Raw genomic sequence first — 22,938 nt, forward strand, 5'->3', positions numbered from 1 at the left:
ACCACGTTTTCCAAATTCTTTTGGTAAGAATCCCTCAGCACTTGCTCCATCCCAAAATTGACTGGAAGCTGATGACCATAAACCAGAAATTATACTATTTGAGAAAAACAGTAGAAAAGTTGGATTCTTTTGCCTAAAAAACTCCCATATTGTTATACTAGGTCTCCTCTTAAAGCCCTCTTATGAAATTATTTGAATGAAAAGAACTTGAAATAAAGTGTGGCACTCCTGTGTGCTATTTTTGACAATTATACTCTCATTTGAAAACATAGATCCTGGACTGTTTTGATACTATATCCTGAAAAAGGAAAATATGTAAAATTCTGATTAGGTATAGTTACCGTATGTTTTCTAGGAACTAAATATCAATTTCCTGTCCTAAGAAAATATTAGAACATTATCAAGATTATTTAGAACTCCACTTCACATTTCCAACTAAGGGCTTAATTTATTAAATATCTCTTATGCAATCTGACTATCTCTATAATCAGGTCACGTAAGAATGAGAATAATTTTCAGTAGAAAATTGCAAATTGACTCCTGTTTCTGAACTCACTTTGAGATAATTTTACATATGCATGCGTATCATTATAAAATAGGCATTATATCCATTTCTATTTTTCTCTAAATTTCCAGATCAAGCAAATAATCTCTCCTACAAGTGAGATGGCAGGTGAAAATAACTTCAATGAACTGCTAAAAAAAATTCCAATTTCTTTCACACTGTGTTCAATTAAATGCCCAATTAATTTAAATAGGTAGACCATAAATAAGCAATGCACATGATTATCATCTAATTAGCACTAGCCAGCATTATAATGTGCTCATTAGTAAATTGTATGGTGTCCGAAGGCTCGTGATAAGTATTCAGGGTACACGTGATTGGCATGTTGCTGTCTGGATGCAACTGCCTAACCCAGTAAATCAGAGCTAGGACAAAATGTGCTATATAAAAAGAAAGAAGAATACATAACCAGCTGGTGAATTGGCAATTTCTTTCTCCCTGTACTGCAGGTACAGCTCCTATTCTCAGACACAAAGAGATAAATGCAAGAACAATAGAATAGCTGGACATGGAAAGGAAATGTTCGACCAAGGAGACACCGAACAAGTACCTCCAATTATTATGATAGACAGCAGAAAAGAAAAAGAAAATCTTTGTGCTATCTTAATTGGTAGAGAGAATAAATTTCTAATACAACCATTACAGAATAAAATGATGAGGTGAACAATGTTTTATTAAGATTTCTGGGAAGTTGAAAATTCAAATAATCATTTTAATGTACTTCATGATAACATTTATAAAATATTTTATAATTTAGAAGGCATTTTGCCTTCATAATCTTAGTATGCTATTGTGAAACCATTTAGCAGACTTCAGGGCAGGGCTGCAGCTATAGATTGCATACATTGTTAAATACATGAGAAAGCACAATGGCAGGTCTTGGTTGACTCACTTGATACCAGTGCTACACCCTTTTCCTTTGTTTTCCTCTATTAAAGAGGCTGAAAGTTCAAGCATTTACCATTTCAGACTCCCTTTTAGCTAGAGGAGACTAGGTGACACTGTCCAGTCGATGAAATGCAGGTACCTTGAGCTAAGTAGGTTATCCCTTCCCAAAGAATTAACTCTGGGTAGAAGAAAGCTTGTTTGCTTTTCTCCTTTCTTCTTTCCTGGGACTATTTGGGCAAAAGTCACACACCAAGGGTGGCAAAGCAGGAAGATAGACCGAGTCTGATTCCTGGGCATCCTTCAGCCACTATTGTAGCTTTGGTTGCCTACTGCCATCTGTCAAGTTACAGGAGAAAAAGACAATTTTCATTTGTTCAAGCCACTAATATAAGTTTTCTGTAGCTGTAGTGGTTTTTGTTAATTATGAGTTAGAGCCATTTCTCTTAATAGATACAGTTGAATTTTTATTAATAAAGATTCTGGAACATCAGAAAAAAGAAATAATGCAATCCTGAAGTATAGGCATGTGTTTAAATTATTTTCAAATATGATCTTTTCCTATTTTCTTTTTTTTAATTGTCAGAGAGCACATGCACTCACCAGAGAAAAAGAGAGAGAGAGAGAGAGAGAGAGAGAGAGAGAGAGAGAGAACTCCCACATAGGGAGTGATACATGCCACAGTCTCTTTTCCTTCCTTTTTACATCCTGTCAGTATCAGGATTTGGGGCATGTATGCACATGTGCCTGGCATGATTTTCAAACTGTTGGGCCAGGATTCAAACTACAGTCATTTAAAATCCATCTCCTTTAACTGCTAGGCTGTGGAGCTGGCCCATAAATACAAACTTGTATCTAGAAATATTCTAAAATATTTATTTAAAGAAGGAATTAATTTATTACTTTTTCAAATATCACTGTTCTGGATAGGAGGATGGAAGTCTATGCTCACTCTAGGTCATTTTCCAGGAATATTCCACATACTTTAAACGAAGGAAGTTGTTACTCAGGCCACTTGGTGTTTTATGATTATACTTTCTCATCTTCTCAAATGATAAAATTTGTGTTAGAATGATCAACGGCAGGATATAGCCATAATTTAAAAGAAGAAGTTTCAAGGAGAGGATGAATTTGAAAAGGGGTAGGTTAAAGTATAAGCGATAATCCCTAAAATGAACAAGTGGGACTACATCAGGCTAAAAAGCTTCTGCAAAGCAAAGGAAACAGTAAATAGAATGAAGAGATAACCTTGAGAATGGGAAAGATTATTTGCAAACTAAGCATAAGATAAGGGACTGATATACAGTCAGTATATCAGAATATAAAGTCAACTCAAGTAGCTTACCCACAATTTGGTACTATTTACTAAAAATTTTAAAATATGCCCCCAAAAAGATGGTGAATACTATTGCCAGTTAATTTGTAGCTAGATATTGTCTCAGTCCAAATTCTTTCAAGCCCACAGGCCACAGACAGGTATCCCTGCAGTCCACCCAGAGTTTCTGGAGGAGAGCCCACAACCAATGGGGATCTCTTTCAAGGAAGAGCCTATGTTGAACTCATTCTTGTATCTATTGCATCTGAAGTCACTTAATAAATGTTTGTCAGGTGGGTGAATGGAAGAATTAGAAAAGAAAAAGCCAACTGGAGCTTGAGAAGATTTTTATAAGCTTTTGAGAGGTGGATTTCTAATTTCACTTATCATGGTCATCCTTGAAAGTCTTGGCATCATATAATTTGGTGTTAGAATTGTGTTGCATTCAGGGAATACATTTCAAAAGCTGTACAAAATTAAAAGATAAATTCTATCTTTATGTCTTTGAGAGATTCATAATTAGTTCACACCAAACTTACTAAAGTGCTATTTCAAACCTGCAGTCATTTTCCTCACATGCAGCCACTAGTCACATAAACACCTCCAACCCTGTCTTGTGCAAAGTCCCCTTCTCACTCAGCCTGTTATTATAAATATCTGCTTATTATAGTATCTCGTATAGCAAGAATTCCCTCTTTAGAATGTTGAGGAAGGGGAAATAGAGTTGGTAATTTAATTATGAGATCATTTTTGCACAATGTGTGAGCAGGAAGTCTATGCTTATTCTCGTGTCGATAATTTTTGCCCATAGCATTAGTTAAATTATTTTGCATATCCCTGTGTCTCCTTTATAGATATAAAATTCAGATTCTAATCAGAATGAAAATTTTTAGAGACTTATATGTATTAATTCAAAATTTTTTAGTGAAGTAGCAAATTTCAAAATGAAGTTCTTTGTAGAATTTACAGTATTTCTCATTGTATGTAAGTAAAATGAATACAATACCTATGGGATATATTTGTGAAGGCCCTTTTATTACTTTTCTTGCTCTTCTTCACAGAGAAATAAACAATATGCTGGAAGTTTTCCACAGTGTTCCAAAGAACAAACAAGACAGAGGAATTAGATAAAAGGAGAACTTATATTAAATTTGATTGAGTGAGGGGACTAGATGATAACATGATGGTTAAAAACAACACTCCAAGAGGCTGATCCACAGGGGAGGTTTTGAGTTTGTATCTGGAGACCTCCATGAGTATATGGGGGGCACATGTGTACCTATGACCTAGGGCTGGCTGGGGATAGATTATGGCATCAGGACCCCATCAGTGCTACTTTCAAACTCTGTCTCTCTTGCTTATGGAAGAAATAAATAAATAAATATTGAAAAACCAATTAAATAAGACCCTCAGAGTTCCAAGATGTGACAGTTAAGATGAACCTTCCATTCACAAAATCCCTCAATTGAGAATTTAGCAAACTGTGTTAAACAATATAAAATGGCCTCCTAGAGTCACATAATTAGATGGAGAGCCAGATTAGAAAGCTCATTTCCTTAAATGGCTTCCTAGAGCTACATGGTTAGAGGGAGAGCCAGATTAAAATAATTGATATGATGACTGGTCCAGGATGCTGGCTACTAAATTCTATATATTCTATATAGTCATTCATGAACTATCTACCTTTCAATTCGCTGACACTTGCTGCCCTTCACCCTCACCCCATGGTATCCAGACACCTTTTGGGATCTGTAAGCCGACCTGTGGCACAGCCTCATGACTGTCCAGCATGGGCAAAGCACCAACATTACAAAGATAAGAAAGTAAGTTGCACAATAAAAACTCAAAATCAGCAATATTTACCTCTCCTTTGTAAAGTCAATGAGGTCTTCCTATAGAAAAACAACAAGGGTTGTACTATTTCTTTTATTCACAAAATAGTCAAAGGTAGAGTTCCATCTCTACTTTTGATTGATTATGGTAAAAAGGAGAGTTCGAGAAACAGTTTTTTAAAGTGAAGTATTTATTTAATTTTATTTATTCATTCACTTATTTTAATATGACCAGACACACACACACACACACACACACACACAGAGAGAGAGAGAGAGAGAGAGAGAGAGAGAGAGAGAGAGAAGTTACAATGGAGTTTGGTCCCACCACAATCCTTTTCCTCCAATTCTCTGACCCATCAGGATCCTCATCATGTTAAGTACACTGGATATGTTTTCAAGCTGATGGAACTGGCACTTGAACCCCAGTTGGCCATATGGGAGCCTACTTTCTCTGCACAGCACCTAACCACTGCACTACAGGCCTCCCGAGGATTAGAGTTTTGGTATGGATTTATTGAGGTTGAGGGCAAAGGCAGCATCTATGAAGGGAAATTTTGGACAAGGCCCGCCTTTAGAAAACTCCTTCCATTAAAGACAGGATGTATGAGGATGACAATCTAGCCAAAACTGTTCAGAAGACAAAGGTCAAATCCTAGAAAAAGGCACCTATTTGAACAGAAGTTTAGTGTCTTTTGTCCATTTATGCAAAAGGGTAGTTAAGAATTAGAGAAGGGAATTCTCATTTCCACTAGCTGCTGGGTTTCTTTCAAGGCAAGCATATGGCTTGTTCCTCCCATGGAGAATCCAGATTGTCCCAGGGAAGTGCTTTCAGCTCTCACTTGGGCCAGCACTGAAAATGGGCTGATGTGCAGCCAAAGCCAAGCCTCCTCCAGTGCCTTTTTCCTGCCACAAACCCAGCTCAGTGGGGCCATAGCTGCTGCCATTCACTCTTTACCTCCCTGTCCTGGCAGCACCTTCAGAATAGGCTGTTCTTCAGGGAAAGCATCACCGCTTTAGAACTGAAGACTGATTCTGTTCAGAAGTCACAGGACAAAACATTAGAAGAAAAGACAAGATTCTATAAGACAATTAATTGGTTTTACACTAAACTTTATAACCTTAATCTTTGAATTGTCTTCCTCTTTAGAGCAATCACTTCTGTGCTGCCACAAGAAACAAGGTATTATTTCTTCTAAGTCGTTACTGTGATCTCCATCAAAGGATAGCCAAGACAGTAATTAGTACTCCACACCAAAGCAGCATCAAATTTGACATTAATTGCATTTGTCCTTTTACAGAACTAAAACTGAAGCATTTCTAATTATTAGAACTTTTTCATGAGTTGCCATGATTTGGCTGGAATTTCTGGAGTTGTTACTTCTTACAGATATTTTCTACTGTTAACTTTTTTTCTTAAAGACTTTAAAAAAACTTAACAAATAACACTACATTATCTTCAGAGTAGAATCAACATTTGAAACGCTAAAGTTGAACGTAGGGGGAATAGTAGGAATACTATCTTAGTTTTTGGTGATACCAAGGTCCAGGAACTCATCCAGGAGGCTGTTCCTGCAGTTGTTAGGACAGATGTCAATGAGAATAAAATCCTCAGGGGTCATTGGACACTAGAGATCCTTTCTGGAACAGTTTCTGAATATCCACAGAAGTATTTGTAGCGAGCATACATGTATGCTAGACAGAAAAGCAGGAAAGCTTGGTCAGAATGTCATCAAGCCATCCAGAACATCGTGGTGAATATTGGGTTAAAACTCCCAGTTTTGTGGCTCTAGGAGGATTTACCAGGCAAAGTGTAGAAAAGGGGAGTCCTGATTCCTTTATTCTAAGTAATAGAGACCAAAGTTACTAGAGCTCACAGAACACAACAGGAGAAAAAGGAGCTGCAGAGAAAGAATTGCAGGTCTCTCTCTAGAAAATCCTAGAGAGTCCCTCTAGAAAATGTTGCAGAATTTACTGTTAATTTATTATTATTATTATTAATTATTTCAATTGTCAGAGGACCTGTTCACTTGCCAGAGAGGAACAGAGAGACAGAAAGAGGAAGAGGGAGCAAGAACTCCTCAACAGGGCATGGACCACTGCAATCCTTCTCCTCCATATCTATATCCAGTTTGGATTTGGGGCATGCAGGCATGTGCTCTGGATTTGGTTTTTCAAACCATAGGGATGAGGTTTTGAACTGCAGTCAGCCATGTGGGATCTGTCTCTCTAAGCACTAGGTTGTGAAGGCCTTGTTAACTTCTTTTTAAAAAATTATTTTAGTTACTATGTAGTTATCTCATCATGAAGAGTATATGGAAACAGACTGAGTTTTGTTGTTGTTTATTTATTTTTTCCATAAGAAAGTGAGACAGAGAGAGGAAGAGAGAGTGACAGAAAGACAGGCACCCTCAACAGGGTCTTTCATGCTATAATCTACTTTCAATTTCAGCCGGCCGGGATTGTGGGCACAGGCATGTGCTGATATGTTCAGGCAGGACCCAGGACATGAACTCAGGAAGTTCCCCACGTGGCTCTAGTAGCATTTTTTCTGCACTACCACCTGGCTCTTACCCTTAGCTTCTTATAGCAGATAATATCAATACATACTGTCTCATAGGAATATGGCATAGGTAATAATATATAGAACACTGATTTTATTTTCAAGGGAAAGCAATGTGGGACTTGATTTGTGCTATCCAATTCAGAAATCACTACACACACATGACTATTGAATTGAAATGTGCTAAAAGTAAAGAAAGTTTAAAATACAGTTCTTCAGTTGCATCAGCTGTATTTAAAGAGCTCGATAGCCATGTGTGGCTAGTGTGATAGTTAATAGCACAGATATAGACTCTCTCCATCATTATAAAACGTTCAAGTGAAGAGTGACAGAATATACAGTTTTAATGTATTTAAGAAATGAGTCATGTTTTAAAAACTAACTATTTTGGGGCCAGCAGGTGGTGTGGTGGTTAAGGCACTGGATTCCCACATGGTCAACTGTAGTTCAAGTCCTAGGCTTGGTGGTCTGAAAAATTGTACCTGGTGCTTATGCATGCATGTCCAAAATCTCAAGAGGAAGAAGGAGGAGAAGGGATTGTGGCAGGACTATCCCTTCTGGGGATGATTTCTCACTTTCCTTCTCTATGTCTCTCTCCTGTGAGTGCACATGCCCTATGACAAAAATTTAAAACAAAACTGTCTTTTGACTGTCTTATATGAAAATGTGTATGTATCAATTTTATCTTGAATATTTACAAATTTTGAATAAAATGTTTAAAGATATAACTTTGCATTTTAAGGACATCTTATAATAACAATTCTTTCTTGCGTTGACTTCCTGTTCTTGGTCTAGAAAAGGCACCAAATTAACCTTCTAAGGCAGATACTGAATCAATAAAATGTCAAAGGAAAGGGACTCGATATTCATATTGAAGCTACTTTCAGCAATGATAAATTCCTTTGCATTTCTTTTCAAATGTGTGTTTGGACAGTTTATTGCGTCAACTCTCTAGAGTTTCTCATCCTGAAAGCTCATGATATTGACATTTTCCTCCTGAATATGTAGATGCATAGACATTTTGAAGAAATTTAGTAACAGAAAGTTAAATGAGCTCAATTCCTCTTACTTCTGACAAATAAATTGGAAGCAGAAGAGTCTTTTCCATCATTATTAAGGGCAGGCATTTTCTCCAAGGCTATGAGAAGCTGTTCTTCTTGCTGCCTAAGCAGTTTCAATTTCAAAAGCAATTTGCAACCATATGGATCCCTCCAGGAGGCTTCAACTGGAGTGAAAAGGGAAATCTCTTCATATGGGGACTCTGAGGCTTTTTTGCAGATAGGAGTGGAGTTGTTGGGGATTAATTATAGAAAACAAGCCCACACCTCATTCTCTTTCTCCTCTGAGGATAGTGCATCATCCTACAGGCAGCACTGGGAAGTGGCTGGAGAGAACTTCTCAATGAAAACCAAGATGGGATTTATGGTAGAGTCAGTCATTTCAGCAGAATTCCTTAGATATTAATGCCCCAGTTTCCACAGGCCTTGGTGAGAGTATGCTGAGATTATACTTGAAAGTGGGATTCTCCAAGACAAACAGTATCTCATAAGAAATTTGGAGGAGGGGCTGTTAGATAGGAATGACATCTCTGAATGTGTGGGAATATGATGAGGAAAATGCCCCACAAAGTGTTAGAGGACTGAGTGACCTTCTAAAGCCAAATGGAGGCTGAGGCGTGTATGGGGGATGAACTAATGAACAAGAGTTATCACCTAAGATTCATTCTTCTTTACTCATTCACCCCAAGCATTCTATAACATGAGACACATTTTATTCTTAATATAATTTCTCTTTATCCTTGCTTTTTGCCTAGGAACCACGTAACTATTGAAATCAATTCCCATTACTTTTAAAAAAGAAAGTCATTAAGAGTTTTTTTTTTTTTTTTGTAAAAGCAATGAATAACTCTATACATCAGTGGTCAGCATGCAAACCATGGTCAGCTGAAAAGAGGTCTAGAATTACTTTGATTTTTAAATGTTTTGTTATCCTCAACTAATATCTCATCAAGTAGCACTCATTTGAACTTTTAAGTTTTTATAAATATTTATGGGTTATTAAATAAATCATTATTATTTATGTGTTGGTATTCTTGTGAAGGGTTACATAAAACATCATGTTGTATCAAAGGTCACTAACATATACAGCAAAATCTGACTCAAAATCTTTATACTTGATCAAAATGGTAATTATCAACTTAAATTATAGAATTAATAGGCCCAATAAGAAAAAAAAAACCACTGAGAAACTGTCAGTATAATATTAATAGTATATCAGTAATACTTTTCTATAAAGCTATAGATTTTCATCACAGTATACATAGAAATTAATCTAGCTAATAGATGTAAGCATTTAATAGTTCTCCTGGGTCGGAATATGACTTTGAAGAAGGATTTTGATTTCTTGGGTTATTTTTATTTATTTATTTATTTTGGAGAGGTTTTTGCTATAGGGTGCGTGTGCTCGCCAGACAGACAGAGGAAGACAGAGAGACAGAAAGCGAGAAATCACCCCCCAGGGGGGATGGCCACACTGCAATCCCTTCTCCTCCATTCTCCTCTCGGGATCTTGGGCACGCACGCATACACGTCCCGTGTGAGTTTTAAGCTACCGGGTCCGGAACTCGAGCCGCGGTCGACTACATGGGAGTCCAGCGACATAGCCATTACGCTAACTGCTGGTCCCTTGATTTCTTGGTTTTAAAAGATTGGCTCCTAAAAATAAAGTATGGGGATGTCCAAGTGATGAGATAAGCCCTTTTTGAATTAATGATTTTCTAGCAAAATATCTTCAGCAAGATATCTTCAGCAAAATATCTTCAGCAGTATTGGTAAACACTACTATAAAATAGAGACCAACCAGGAGTTAAGCAGAGGTTCAAGTCTAGACAGTAGCCTGTTTCCCCAGATACATTTAAACATCCATATCTAGGACCAGTTAGACCCTATGTTCAGAGTATGAGTCAAACAGGATCTGACATCTCAGTGTCATTGCTGGGAAAAGTGGCCGACTTACATGAAAATCATAGGGTCTAAATAAAAGCTTATTTATCTTCCTTTTTTCCTTATTTCTCTTCCTTCTTTTCCTCTCTCCCACTTTTCTTCTTTAGTGTCTCTCTCTCTCTCTCTTTACTTGCCAGAGGACACATACACTCACCAGAGACAGGGAGAGAGGGAGAGAGAGAAAGTACCCGTGGTAGGGCCATTGTCACACTGCAATCCCTTTCCTCCATTTCTCCACACCGTCAGGATTTGGGGCATATATCCATTTATACCTGGCTTGTTCTGCAGTCCTCAGAGATCAGGATTAGACCATGGTCAGCCATGTGGAAACCAACTCCCTCCACACAGCACTCAATCACTACACTAAGAGGCAGGCCCCAAAGCATTCACTCTTACTAATTTTTACCTCTTGTTAATGAAGAAACAAAACACTGCCGTATAAATGTGGATCAGAAGACTTGAAGAATTTCCTTACCTGAATGGATCTCCATTTCCTTATCTGACAACTAAGGGGATTATATTTGACTGGGGTCCCTACTACAATGCTGACAGGAGGCCTTAAAATGAGAAAAGTATCCAATGCTGGGGCCCCCGTTGGGGTGCTGTGACTGTGATCATATAGATGGCCTTTGCCTATTGGGTACAATTAGTCAACTCCAGTCTCCAGATGGGAATGTATTATCATATTACCCATTTTCAGATATTCAGATTTTTATGTTAAATATTTTGGTTTTTAAATGTTGACAATGAATTAGAAAACAAAAACAAACAAAACCCACTGTGAAGGCCAAAGTAAATGTATATAAGGGTGGGATGGGCCCTGTACCACCCTTTATGAAACCTTCAACAGCTTCTCCTTGTTTTGTGGTTCTACTAGTGGGGGGAGAAGGGTGATCCTGTGACCACAGAGCATTGACTCTCCGCATAACTCTATTTCATCTTCTTTTCACTGGGTTTCATAAACATATGAATACAGTAGGGAACCAGAGCCACCACAGTCAGTGGGATGGATGCACTTTTACAGAAAGACAGCACATAAAATAAATGCTCTTTGTGAGTTGGAATCTTGATGAAATGGTAGAGCTGCAGTGTAGTTAATGAGGTCATGGTGCAGAGCAACCGGAAGTTCAGCTTGTAGCCATTTTCCCCTTTGCAGCTCATAAGGAACATCTCTGAATTGATGGCAAAGCCCAAGCCGAAAAGGACACCAAGGTTTCTCACGAGTCCAGCAAAAGGGGTGGTGTCAATGTGGATCCAGTCAGGGTTGGCACACCACTTTTTGGCTATGGGCACAGACCACAGCAGGTCAATGTCAAGCAATCTGAGAAGCAGGTAAAAGCCATAGGCAAACAGGAAGAGGAAGAGGTTGGTCTTCAGGTATGTGCTGAGGCTGGCAGTTTGGATGCCTGGAGTATGTTCAAAAGCCTCTGCCACTAGCATGCCTGGGAATTGGAAAGAGACATTGACAATGACCGTGTGCTCTTGAACCCCTCGGGAATCATTGATCTCTGTATTAAAAAATTTAGCCATCATTTTCAATGGTAAATGGCTTCTATCAATTTTCTGAAGCCTTTTTTTGGCAGTAACTAAAAACACACATTTGCCCCATGATCTCTCACTATTCATGTTAGTCCAGAAGGACCATTAAGGAGTTAGTGGCATCAAGTGACAACCCACATTACAGGCAGAGCACTGATCTAGGTGCCTGTAATTCATTTTCCCACTACCATAGCCAATTAACTTAGAGGGCAGTTAAAAGATACAGGGGGGCTGACCAGCGAAAACCTAGTTGTGGTAAACACATGATTAGACAAAGCAGATGCCAGATGAGGTTGACACTCATGCACCAATCACTTCAAATGTTTTAGAGACAGTGGTACAGTATTCAGGTTTGATGGTTATTCAGTACTCTGATGGTTATTAAGTACTCTGAACTAGGATGCAAGTAACTATCTGAAATGATGGTAGGGGAGTTGGATTTAGTTTTTGTCACACTCCAGAAAAGTCCATGTCACCAAGGAGTTATGGATCTATGCCACTGAATGAGACTGCTATTGAATATGTGGACTCGCTGAGAGGTATGTTGAACGACTTACACTCCCAAGGTATCATTTAGTATCAGGAGCTTGACAGAATTACCTCTGAAATTTGGAAACCATAAAATAAATGAAGCTAAAGCTTTTAAATGACATGACTCAAGGCAAGTGATATTTACCACCGATTACTCCAAGAATAACTTGATGAGGAAAATGTGTCGCTATGAATACTCTGGAGATGCAGACACTGATTTGAATCAACCAAAAAAGACTCCAAAGAAATGACCAGGTCAGTCTACAATGGAAGAATAGATACAGTATAAAAAGCAAGGAAATTGTATCATTCATAAAATAAAGAGAGAAGGTGACACCAGATGATCCTTCTCAGAGGGACCTTGTAGTTGTGACATAACATCATAATTCTAGAAGGTTTAAAAAAAAATGTTTCCATGTGCCCACAAGATCTGAAAAGCTTTAATAGGAAAGTGTCTACATTTCTTGATGCATTAAATTTAACCAGTGCTATATTCTGAGATTTTAATAAAAGCTAAAAGGAAGCTAATTTGACATTCTTGGCATAAAGATAATTGTTCTGATGGAGTAGGGGAAATTCAAGTTTGAAAGAATAACTAATATCTACAATGATCAAGAATAAACTCTAAGTATAAATATATATATACATATATATATATAAATATATATGCACACACACACATATATATATTCTCTGTCATATATACTTTTCCTTTGCCCTTCTTCTCATCTCTTATTTTTATTTGCTTAAAGAAAACTTATTGGACAGGCAGATGCCACTCAGATAAAAAGCCCATGAGCATTCCATCAAGGGAAAATCTTCATTGGGCTTAATTTCAAACACTCTCAAGAAACATGTTTACCAAGGAACAAGGGAAATGATATATATATTCTCTGTCATATATACTTTTCCTTTGCCCTTCTTCTCATCTCTTATTTTTATTTGCTTAAAGAAAACTTATTGGACAGGCAGATGCCACTCAGATAAAAAGCCCATGAGCATTCCATCAAGGGAAAATCTTCATTGGGCTTAATTTCAAACACTCTCAAGAAACTTGTTTACCAAGGAACAAGGGAAATGATCTATAGGTTATATACTTTGGACTGGAAACAACAATATGCAAGAAAATTAATAAAAATATATTAAAATATAAGCAATGCTTTTTTGCAGGAATCCTTGAATAGTTCATTCCTAATAATAAGACCAAAGTTTGGCTATAGAAAGACTATGAGTTAGAGAGAAATGAGACTCAGAGAAGAAATATTCATGCAAAAACAGAATGAGCAAGGATTTAGTATTATTAAAGTAAGCCGTAGGCACTCAATAAGTTTTATAGATAAAAGAAATATTTTAGCTATAGAAATAGCTTTGAAAATGGCCTGTAAAATGCTAATTTCTTTAACTATATCACCTTTATATTGTTGTTTTGGGTTGGATAATGAATGCATTAAGGCATACTGGTCACGGTAGCATTAGGATAAACTTTAAAGATGCTCAAATTCCTCTGGTCATTTGTTTCATTTACTAAACAATAATACTCCTGAAAGTGAAATATATAATGGATTAGGGGAAATTTTTATTTTAGAAGAATTTCTATGTAATGGTATGTAATATAGTGCGTGTGTGTGTGTGTGCACGCATGTATGTGTGTGTGCACATGTGTGTATGAGCATGTGTGTGTGTGCCATGTGTGGGGGGATGTGGTGTGTGATGTTTCAGACAGGGTGCCACTTTAATCTTCCTGCTTCAGCCTTCTAAACTGCTGGGACTATAGACATGCATCACCACACTTTTTATTTGTTTTAAGTGCTGAGCAACAACGCCCAGTGTGCACATTGCCGCAGATAGGTCTATAGTAGTTTTTCCAAAATGTTAACGACAAATATTATCTCAGATAGCTTAATAAATTATTACTAACATAGTGCCCAGGATTGTCTTAGTGATAGCTAAAGGATTTCTAAAAAGAAAAGAAGGAACAGGAAAAAAACCCCACAGCTTTGTGAGTAATCTTAAATTAATGTTCTGAGTTTTTCTAAACATTAAGATATCTACTAACATTAAATCTAACGTTCAAATTTAAGTTTGCCTCTAGAAAGCTTTTAATTTTAAAAGTTGCGTAGTTTTAAAAATTAGAATATATGTTATTGATGCCAAAGCATTAGCTACTTAAAGAAGGAAGCATAATTTTACTAAGTATGCATTTGAGGGGAATGACGATTTTCAAAATTGTTAATCTTAAAGCAAAGGAATGTGCATGCAAAACTATTTCCTTATATAATTTAGATGACTTATTTAGGAGCTATCAAATAATTATCATAGTTTGGAAAGGCACATTTAGCACCTCATTAATCTGTTAAACAGTCCCAACCCTGTAAGTAGCAATAGCTGTGAGCTAATTAGGCCATTATCTTAAAGCAAAATATTAATTTTCTATTCATTTTGCTATTTTGGCTACCATAAAATAGAATAAGCACATTTCATTCAACAACTAAAAATACACTAAAATGAATTTTTAGGAAAGACTTTCTGTATTAGAAATGTCATATTCCAATGCTACAGAAACGGAAGTGAAGCCAACCTGTGCAGAGTGATAGAGAACTTATCCAGCCAACTGACAGTGTGGCTCAGGGCAGCCGTTACCATGACGTACCAGACACATGAAGAGCCCATTGCATGACCAGATGGACTTCCTGCAACAATAAAGTTTCCGTTTATTTGAGAAGTGGTTAATGGAGTTTCAAGATCCAGCATGGACAATAGAACAACATATTCACCATGGAAATCACAAATAATTCAGAAAAAAAACACAGGCTATTATATGACGTTTAGAAGTATGTAGAAATAAGGAAAATTAAGCCAAATTAAGCATTGAAAACACCAATTTAAGAAAACATTTTCTCCAGATTTTCAAGCTCATTGAATTCCAGAAAACTGGTTTATTCAAGGCTAATTATTCAGATTATTGCACCAAAATCTGCCACAACTCTACTTATTCTTCATATCTAATAGTTTTGAATTGACTATAAAAGTAAAGTACTTATATGGGATCTTGAATAAGTGTTCTCCCCTTGGACTAAGTAGTTAAATGCTAAAGGATATTATTGTTGTATCTATAGTTTACCGACTTACTAATTACTGCCATGGACACCTGGCTGCTTTTGTGTCCATCTACTGCTGCTGTAGTGAGAATCTTGTTAAAAAATGAAAGATGAGGAGAAGATGTAAAGGAGGTATTAATCCTGGCAGAAAAAGCCTGCAGACAGGTAGCTTTTTTACTTTCAAAATAGCTTTCCCATGCAGCTTGGTTTTTTATTATTATTTTTATTTTTATCCCTTTCTTTTGACATTCTTCCTGATTTGTCAGTTACCTAGTAGAAATTTATACAGGTTAAACAGCAGTCTGACTGAAAAACAAAACACCAATCACTTGTTAAACAAAAACAAACCTAGTTCTTATTTGCAGGTATTTTCAGAGTTTTTTATATGCTTGAGTAGTATGCTCTGTCTATTCTTCTCTCCTCCCCCGCTCCCTCCACCTCTTCCTTCCAGAAAAGGTCTCATAAAATGGAACACATGCTGATAAGTGCTAGAATAGACCAGAATAGCATTTCAGTTGTCTCAAAGGTTATCCATCCATCCATCCAGATATATATTATCTCTACCCTGATGGAACACAATCTAGGCAGCCAAATATATTTTTAAAAATTAATTGTAATATACAGGAATAAAAAAAGAAAGATATTTAGAAAACTCATTAGGAACTTAGATATTCTCTGTATTCAGGGTTAATTTCAAAGGATGTCAAATGGCAAGAATTTTATGCTGCCTAGCAAACTGGGGTAAGAAACAATATAACACATTTTCATAAATTAAAACAACACAAAATGGTACTTTATACATATTTTTAAAAATATTTTTATAATCTTAATTCTATGTCCACAGTAAAGATTTTATACTTACAAAGACTCTTAGAATAAAAAACTGAAGTGACCCAAAAAAGTCTACTTACATACTATACATAAAAGAGAAGAAAACAAATGTTAAAGAAATAGTTCCAAATTTAGAGATATCTACTAGCAATGGTAATATTGGGAAGTTCTTACTTATCTAACGGAAAACTTTTTTTATTCTTCCTTGAACTCATGAGATTCTCAGAAGACCTGCAATAGCCTTGAGTGTTTCTCGGCAGAAAATAAACCAACATTTCTAGGATACTAATATAATTATTTGGGAATTTGTTTTAGCTATCTTTCTTTTGTTTTAGTACCAAACCATTACATTCTTTCAAAAAGTAAGTGCCCAAACACAAGATTACATGGGGAGTATTCTCCCAAAATACCCTTTTAAAAACAACAAAATGGAATTTGATTATTCATAAAACTTCTTTCCTTTCTCATTAGTAATTTTGAACTTCTAGCATCTTCACCCATGACATTTTATTTAATACATTATATGATATTATATTCTAGCTCTCTGAATATCATCAGTAACTTGAGATTGCTATAATTGCTTACCTGGTCCCGTCTCACATGTAGTGGGAAACTGTTCAAGGCATGGACTTGAGTGATTCGGGTAAATATGAGTTTCTTGGATCCACCAGTAAGGCCGATGACCAAATAATATCCTGTATTAAAAAATATAAATATTCAGACACATATTTTAATATATAATTATTACTTAGTTAAAGACATGCTATTCTCTTCTGTAAAGATGACTAAGCAAGGGTAGGTGGGTAAAGTTCATGCTTAAGAGACTTTGATAGAACTCTGGTTCTGGTCTTTTCCTCATTACGGAACTCCAAAACTCTTTCGGAGTTTTGACATGCTATGGCCCTATAAACACAGGACATCTTGCCTTGCGGAAGTCCTATGTGTGCTTTGGGTACTTACTTTGGGAATATCAGCATGGTCCCTGGAATTGTCAATCTGTTCATTACAGTGTTGCTCATTTACCTACATCATAATTAATCACAGAATATGTGTTACAGGGTTTTGGAATTTACTTACAAGTCAGTTAAAGTATATGTTTCTATGCTTTTTGTATGTTCTATTTATAAGTCTGATACCTCAAGTTAGCTGATATTTTTGAAAGATTTTCCAAATGTAATTATTACACATGGAGCCAGCAGGTGGTATGGTGATTGAGGACCTGGACTCCCACATGGTTGACCATGGTTTGAGTCCTGGACCTGGTGGCTTGCTTTTTCCATCTCTCTCTGATCAAATTGAAGAATAATAATAAACAAATAAAACTAAACAAATAATTATTTTTAAAAACACAACTACTATAGATGCATTTAAAATTTGATTATTAAACCAAAGCCACAAATTTAAAAAAACGTTTTAGGAAACGTGAAATAAAACAGAAATCTTACCATTTAAATATAAGATTGAACCAGTCCCCAATGACCGCTACCCATATCATCTTGGTTCCAACTGTGTGATTAAGTTGAAACCACAGTGGAAAATAAATAGAAAAACTATTCCGGGGGTCTCCAACATTGGACATAAAATTTAGGAAATTATAGTAAGTCCGGTAGTCATTTTGCAAATGCTGAATAATGAGAACTCCACTCCTATGAAGGAAATCCATCTGAAACAAGAGAGGGTTCTACACCAGAGTAACTGGTGCTGAGGTGACCTGAGTCCTCCCACTTTTATACAGTACCTTTGCAGTGTGTTGAATGATTATTGAGACATGTGATGCTGACCATCTGTGAAGAGGGCATGTTGGCCCACCTCTGTTGAAAAGCTCATCTGTTTATGGTTTTAACTGGTGGCAAAGAGGTGAAATACATGCTGATCTGTGGCAATTTAAGGGGGGAAGATTGGGATAGAAACACAATGAATTTCTTATGCAACCTCCTTTTTGTGTGAACAGTTGGATCATGTTTGTTTGAAATTTTTTGCACAGTTCATTTCTTTCAAGGGCGGACATTAGTGATTTCTATGCTTGGCTAGAAGACTACACAGTTATTGCATGTCAAATAGCTCTTAAAGCTATGCATTTTCATTTAAGAGAGACTGTGGCTGTCTGGCTGGTTTATTGAGTCTGAGGAGAACAGTTGAGTAAATATCTAAACATAAAAATAAAGTGTGGTACAAAATATTATTTCTGATCGCAGACTTTTAAATAATTTTATTTTTATCAAAGAGAATGATAGAATGTTTATAGGACTTGGAGGAAATACTTGGAATAAATGAAATCTGGAAGGAAATGTGTTACCTTTTTACTATGAGGCAAGAAAGCAGAAATGTAGGCCACTTGGGTAATAAAAATGTGTTAGGACTGAGTCATATATTTTATTGGCTACAGAATACAGAGAGGAGCTAACAACAGCAGCATAGTGGTAACCAGTGCTCTGTGATGTTGGACTTACATGAGACAGTTCCAGGTTCGTGTGCTCAAGGCCTCATATGCACATCCGTTACACTTGCCTTCCTATAATCAGGGATGTCTGATGCTGTGGGTGGATTGTGATCTGGGGACCTTATTGGGTGTGTCTTCTCTTTCTTTCTCTCCCTCTCCCTTTCTTCTTCTTGCAGAAGAAAGAAAGAAACAGAGAAAGAATGCATTTGAGGATTAGGGAGCTGCTCAAGTGACCATGTACTGAAGATAGAAGTAGACTTCAGGGGCCAGCAGGTGGCATGGTGGTTAAGGCACCGGACTTCCACATGGCTGACCATGGTTTGAGTCCTGGACCTAATGGCTTGCTTTCTTACTGCCCTCCCCCACCAATCTCTCTCTGGTCAAATAATAATAATAATAATAATAATAATAATAATAATAATAATAAAACACTTAAAAAATACACTTCAAAGGGTTTGGACCACTCAGGAAAATAGTTTGTTGAAAGTAGAGTGTTCAGTAGAAGTAAGTAAACAAACATGTAGGTTGGGAATCAGCAGAAGGGCAGGACAAAGAAACCTCAAGATCGCAGCTGGAATAAGGTGTTCCTTTTGAAAGCTCAATTATACCTAAGAGGATTAATGTAAAAGCAATTAAGTCCCACCAGGTGGCTCAGGATGGCTGGCACTAACTAAACTTACCATTCTGATTAGTTTCTTTGTTAATCACAGCCTCCCTCCCTAGAAAATAAGAATATCACTTTGAATTTCTCTTGGAGTTACATCCCATCATATAACAGCACCATTGTCCTGGGGACCCAGTGTCTCTTGATACCATTCTGGCCTCTATCACCTCCTCTGGAAGAAATATATTGACTGACTGACTTTAGAGTAGATGCCACACTTTTGTCCCATCCCAGATCAATTTCTGGTAATGGGAGCCAGGCATTGATATTATAAAAATACTTTCCAAGTGATTTCAATGTGGAATAGGGTGTTACAAGAATCATTGTGCTAAAGCAATTCATATGACGCATTAGCTTGGACTAACCAGAGTCATGATTTGGGTTTTTTTTTTGCTCTGCATATTCATGGTCTATAGTTTTCGTATTCTGCTTAATGAGCTATGAGGAAGGACATAATTTCCTTTATTCTTTTTCTTAGTAGTGTTTGCATTACATATTTCAAAATACTCATTTTCTTCAGAAATGGCCTCAAATCAGGGTGTGCATAATATCAAACACATTTTTGTCTTATGATTAGCAATGAAATGTCATGCTCCTTCAATACTTCAGAATCTGAGGACTGTGATGAAGTTGGCTTCACATTACTTAATTGAGAAAGATTGGCTGTCTCCTGAGGACTCTCTGGTTCTGTAGACTGTGGGATAATTAACTGAAGCAAAAACAGTTTGATTTCTTTTGCCTGTTAACAGAGGGTAAATCTGTTTATTCTCCATAGCTCATCATTTTCATCTTTTCAGATCTAAGCTTCTAGGCATTTCTTCAGCAACCTAGCCTCTGACCTACATCCTCTCCACTCCTCTAACAATGTTTTCTCTCAAACGTTCTTTTCTCTTAGGGAATTCTATTAGTCTTCGAGGGCTGTCATAACAAACTACCAAACTGGGTGGTTACCAAACAAATATATTTTCTTATCATTCTAGAGACTAGGAGTCTGAGATCAAGGTGTTGGCAGGTTGGCTTTTTCTGAGGCCTCTCTTCTCGGCTCCTAGATGATTGTTAATTGTCTGCATGTGGTCTTCTCAGCTGTATGGTGTGTCCTAATCTCCTTTTTTTTTTTGAGAGGTTTTTGTTTTTGCTATAGGGCGTGTGCACTCGCCAGAAAGAGAGAGACAGAGAGACAGAAAGCGAGAAATCACCCCCCAGGGGGGATAGCCATGCCACAATCCCTTCTCCTCCATTCTCCTCTTGGGATCTTGGGCACGCACGCACACGCGCCCGGCGTGAGTTTAAGCCACCGGGTCCGGGACTCGAACTGCGGTCGACTACATGGGAGTCCAGCGACATAGCCATTATGCTAACTGCTGGTCCCCCCTAATCTCCCTTTTTTATAAGGACACCAGTCAGACTGTCTTAGGGCCCTACACTAGTGACCTCATTTTAATGTAATTACCTCTTTAAAGACCATCTCTCCAAATCTGGTCTCTTTCTGAGGTGCTGGAGATTAGGACTTCAACATGTGAATAGGGCGGGGAGGGGCAGAACTCAGCCCACAATAGGAATTTAAATATAGTTTGTAACTGTATATTTATGCTGTGCTTTGTATGTTTAGTACCTCTCCGCTGCTCCATAAAATAAGGGATCATGTCTGCTTCGTGTACCAGCCATGAGTACGGCTCCTAGCACAGGCCCATGCAGCTAGCTAAGTTGACACAGAACCTTGAGATGGTAGGTCACTGCTGAGACTTGCAGAGTGTATTCATAGTTTTATATTCTTTTTATTAAAGAGACACCCTGCCCCAATTGAACAGAAGCTTTAGAATCCACAAAACCTATAATTGATCTTGGGCCCATCGCAGTTACTTGGTAAATGTTTATTGAATGAAAGAACTATTGAACAAAAGTTGATATGAGTGCTAACTTATAAAGAGGCTGTGTTTTAACAATAACACATATTTTGATGTGCTTGATTGAGCCAATATACCATGTATTCTGGATGGAAAATCTCATTTTGTATGCTATAATAATGTACAGTAAATGAATGTATATAAATAAATCTAAATTAAAAAAAAGTTTGCTATTTGGTTAGTTCTAACTCTAAATGCATTTTGCCACATAATGTCATAAAATGGCAAGGTCAAGAAAGCTTATTTAAGGTGGAGAAAGGTATGCATAATGTTTATCGAAGAAAAGGTTTATATATGTATTTTTATATATATGCAAACTTTTTATTCATATATACACATAAACTCTTTAAGGTAATATAGGAAAGGAAAAGAGAATAGGGATAAAAACTAGACATTTTAGGGACAAGTAGTTAGCGTAATGGCTATGTCGCTGGACTCCCATGTAGTAGACCATGGTCCAAGTCCCAGACCCTGACTCACGCCAGGTGCATGTGCGTGTGTGCCCAAGATCCCAAGAGGAGAATAGAGGAGAAGAGATTGAGGCGTGGCCATCCCCCTTGAGGGGTGATTTCTCGCTTTCTGTCTCTCTCTGTCTCTCCGGCGCGCACACACACCCTAGCGCAAAAACCTCTCCAAAAAAAAAAAAAACAAAATAGACATTTTAAAATATTCTTACTTTATAGATTTGACTTTGAAACCATGTAACAATATATAATTATAAAAGAAAATTAAAAAGCAATTTCTACAAAAATTTAAAAAGGAAAACAATACTTGATTCATTATACTGATGAATTCTTCACTTACAGTTTTTAATCACTTGGATGCAATTTTATGATTTGTTCCATGTAAAGTCTTTAGGAGTTTTCTTAGTTCTCCCCAGTTCACCATCTGCCCCCAGTTGCCATGGCATAGGCTGGGCATACTCTTATCCTATCCATTTCCTATCCTATGTGGGTTTCACTGGGAAGGAGATACAGGAGGTTAGTTCTGGCATTAACAACCTGCCTGTGGAGATTTTCCCTCCAATGTCAGAGCCTACCTGACAAGCTAAGTCATGTCACAGTCAAGGTTGTTAGGGTTCAATGTCTGTCCCAAATCAACTCACCACCTGATGGAGCAAAGCCACATTCAAGCTACCCAGACCAAGATCCAAAAGAGGGTGGATGTATCTATACCATTATCCTCTTTTTTTTGAGGTTGTCTTTCTTAAAATGTGATCTATGGGAGCCAGCATGTGGCATAGAGATTAAGGCCCTGGGCTCCCATATTGTTGGCTGCAGTTTGAATCCTGGACCTGGTGGCTTGAAAGTCATGTTGGGTGTATGTGAATGTGTGCCCCAAATCCCAGAAGGAGAATGGAGAGGAAGGGATTGCTGTGTGGCCATTCCCCCCGACCCCGGGGATAATTTCTTCTTTCACTCTCTTTCTCTGTTTCTCTCTATCGAGTGCATGTGCCCTATGACACAAACCTTTAAAAAAATGTCATCTATAGACCATCACCTCCTGACAGATACATGCTGATTTCTAGGCTCACTCCAGATTATAGACTCAGACTCTTTGGGAATGAAATCAAGAAATGTGCATTTTAGTAAACTTCCTACATGACTCATAAACATATCAAATGTCACAAGCTCTGTCTTAATTTAGTCTTTCCTTAATTCAAGGTGTCTATGTCCCCATGTGTGACCCTTCCTTGTCCCATTTCCCCAACTGTTGCCTTAAGACATTTTTCCTCATGTACCTTACTTGGGACCTGTATTAGCCCACTC

The 22,938-nt window shown here is 37.3% G+C and overlaps 1 protein-coding gene across 1 annotated transcript; it reads right to left on the reverse strand.

Annotated features, from left to right (window-relative positions):
• Positions 1-10,358: 10,358 nt before the first annotated feature.
• Positions 10,359-17,845, reverse strand: G6PC2 (glucose-6-phosphatase catalytic subunit 2). The gene is made up of 5 exons (XM_006153564.2): positions 17,607-17,845; positions 16,747-16,856; positions 14,811-14,922; positions 12,378-12,493; positions 10,359-11,604 (listed from the first exon to the last, which is right to left on the reverse strand). Exons 1-5 carry the CDS (start codon positions 17,822-17,824, stop codon positions 11,093-11,095), a joined length of 1,068 nt encoding a protein of 355 aa, XP_006153626.1. The 5' UTR covers positions 17,825-17,845; the 3' UTR covers positions 10,359-11,092.
• Between the last annotated feature and the right edge of the window lie 5,093 nt (positions 17,846-22,938).

The sequence above is a fragment of the Tupaia chinensis genome, unplaced genomic scaffold (genome assembly GCF_000334495.1).
Source record: "Tupaia chinensis unplaced genomic scaffold, TupChi_1.0 Scaffold000381_1, whole genome shotgun sequence".
Taxonomy (NCBI): Eukaryota; Metazoa; Chordata; class Mammalia; order Scandentia; family Tupaiidae; genus Tupaia; species Tupaia belangeri.

Excerpts from the sequence above, each read along its gene's own strand:
- G6PC2 (XM_006153564.2), bottom strand. The coding sequence starts at position 17,824 with ATGGATTTCCTTCATAGGAGTGGAGTTCTCATTATTCAGCATTTGCAA. Across the intron at positions 16,857-17,606 it reads TTCAATCTTATATTTAAATG|GATATTATTTGGTCATCGGC; the intron begins GTAAGATTTCTG and ends TTTTTAATACAG. Across the intron at positions 12,494-14,810 it reads TTCTCTATCACTCTGCACAG|ACTGACCTGGTCATTTCTTT; the intron begins GTTGGCTTCACT and ends CTTCCATTGTAG.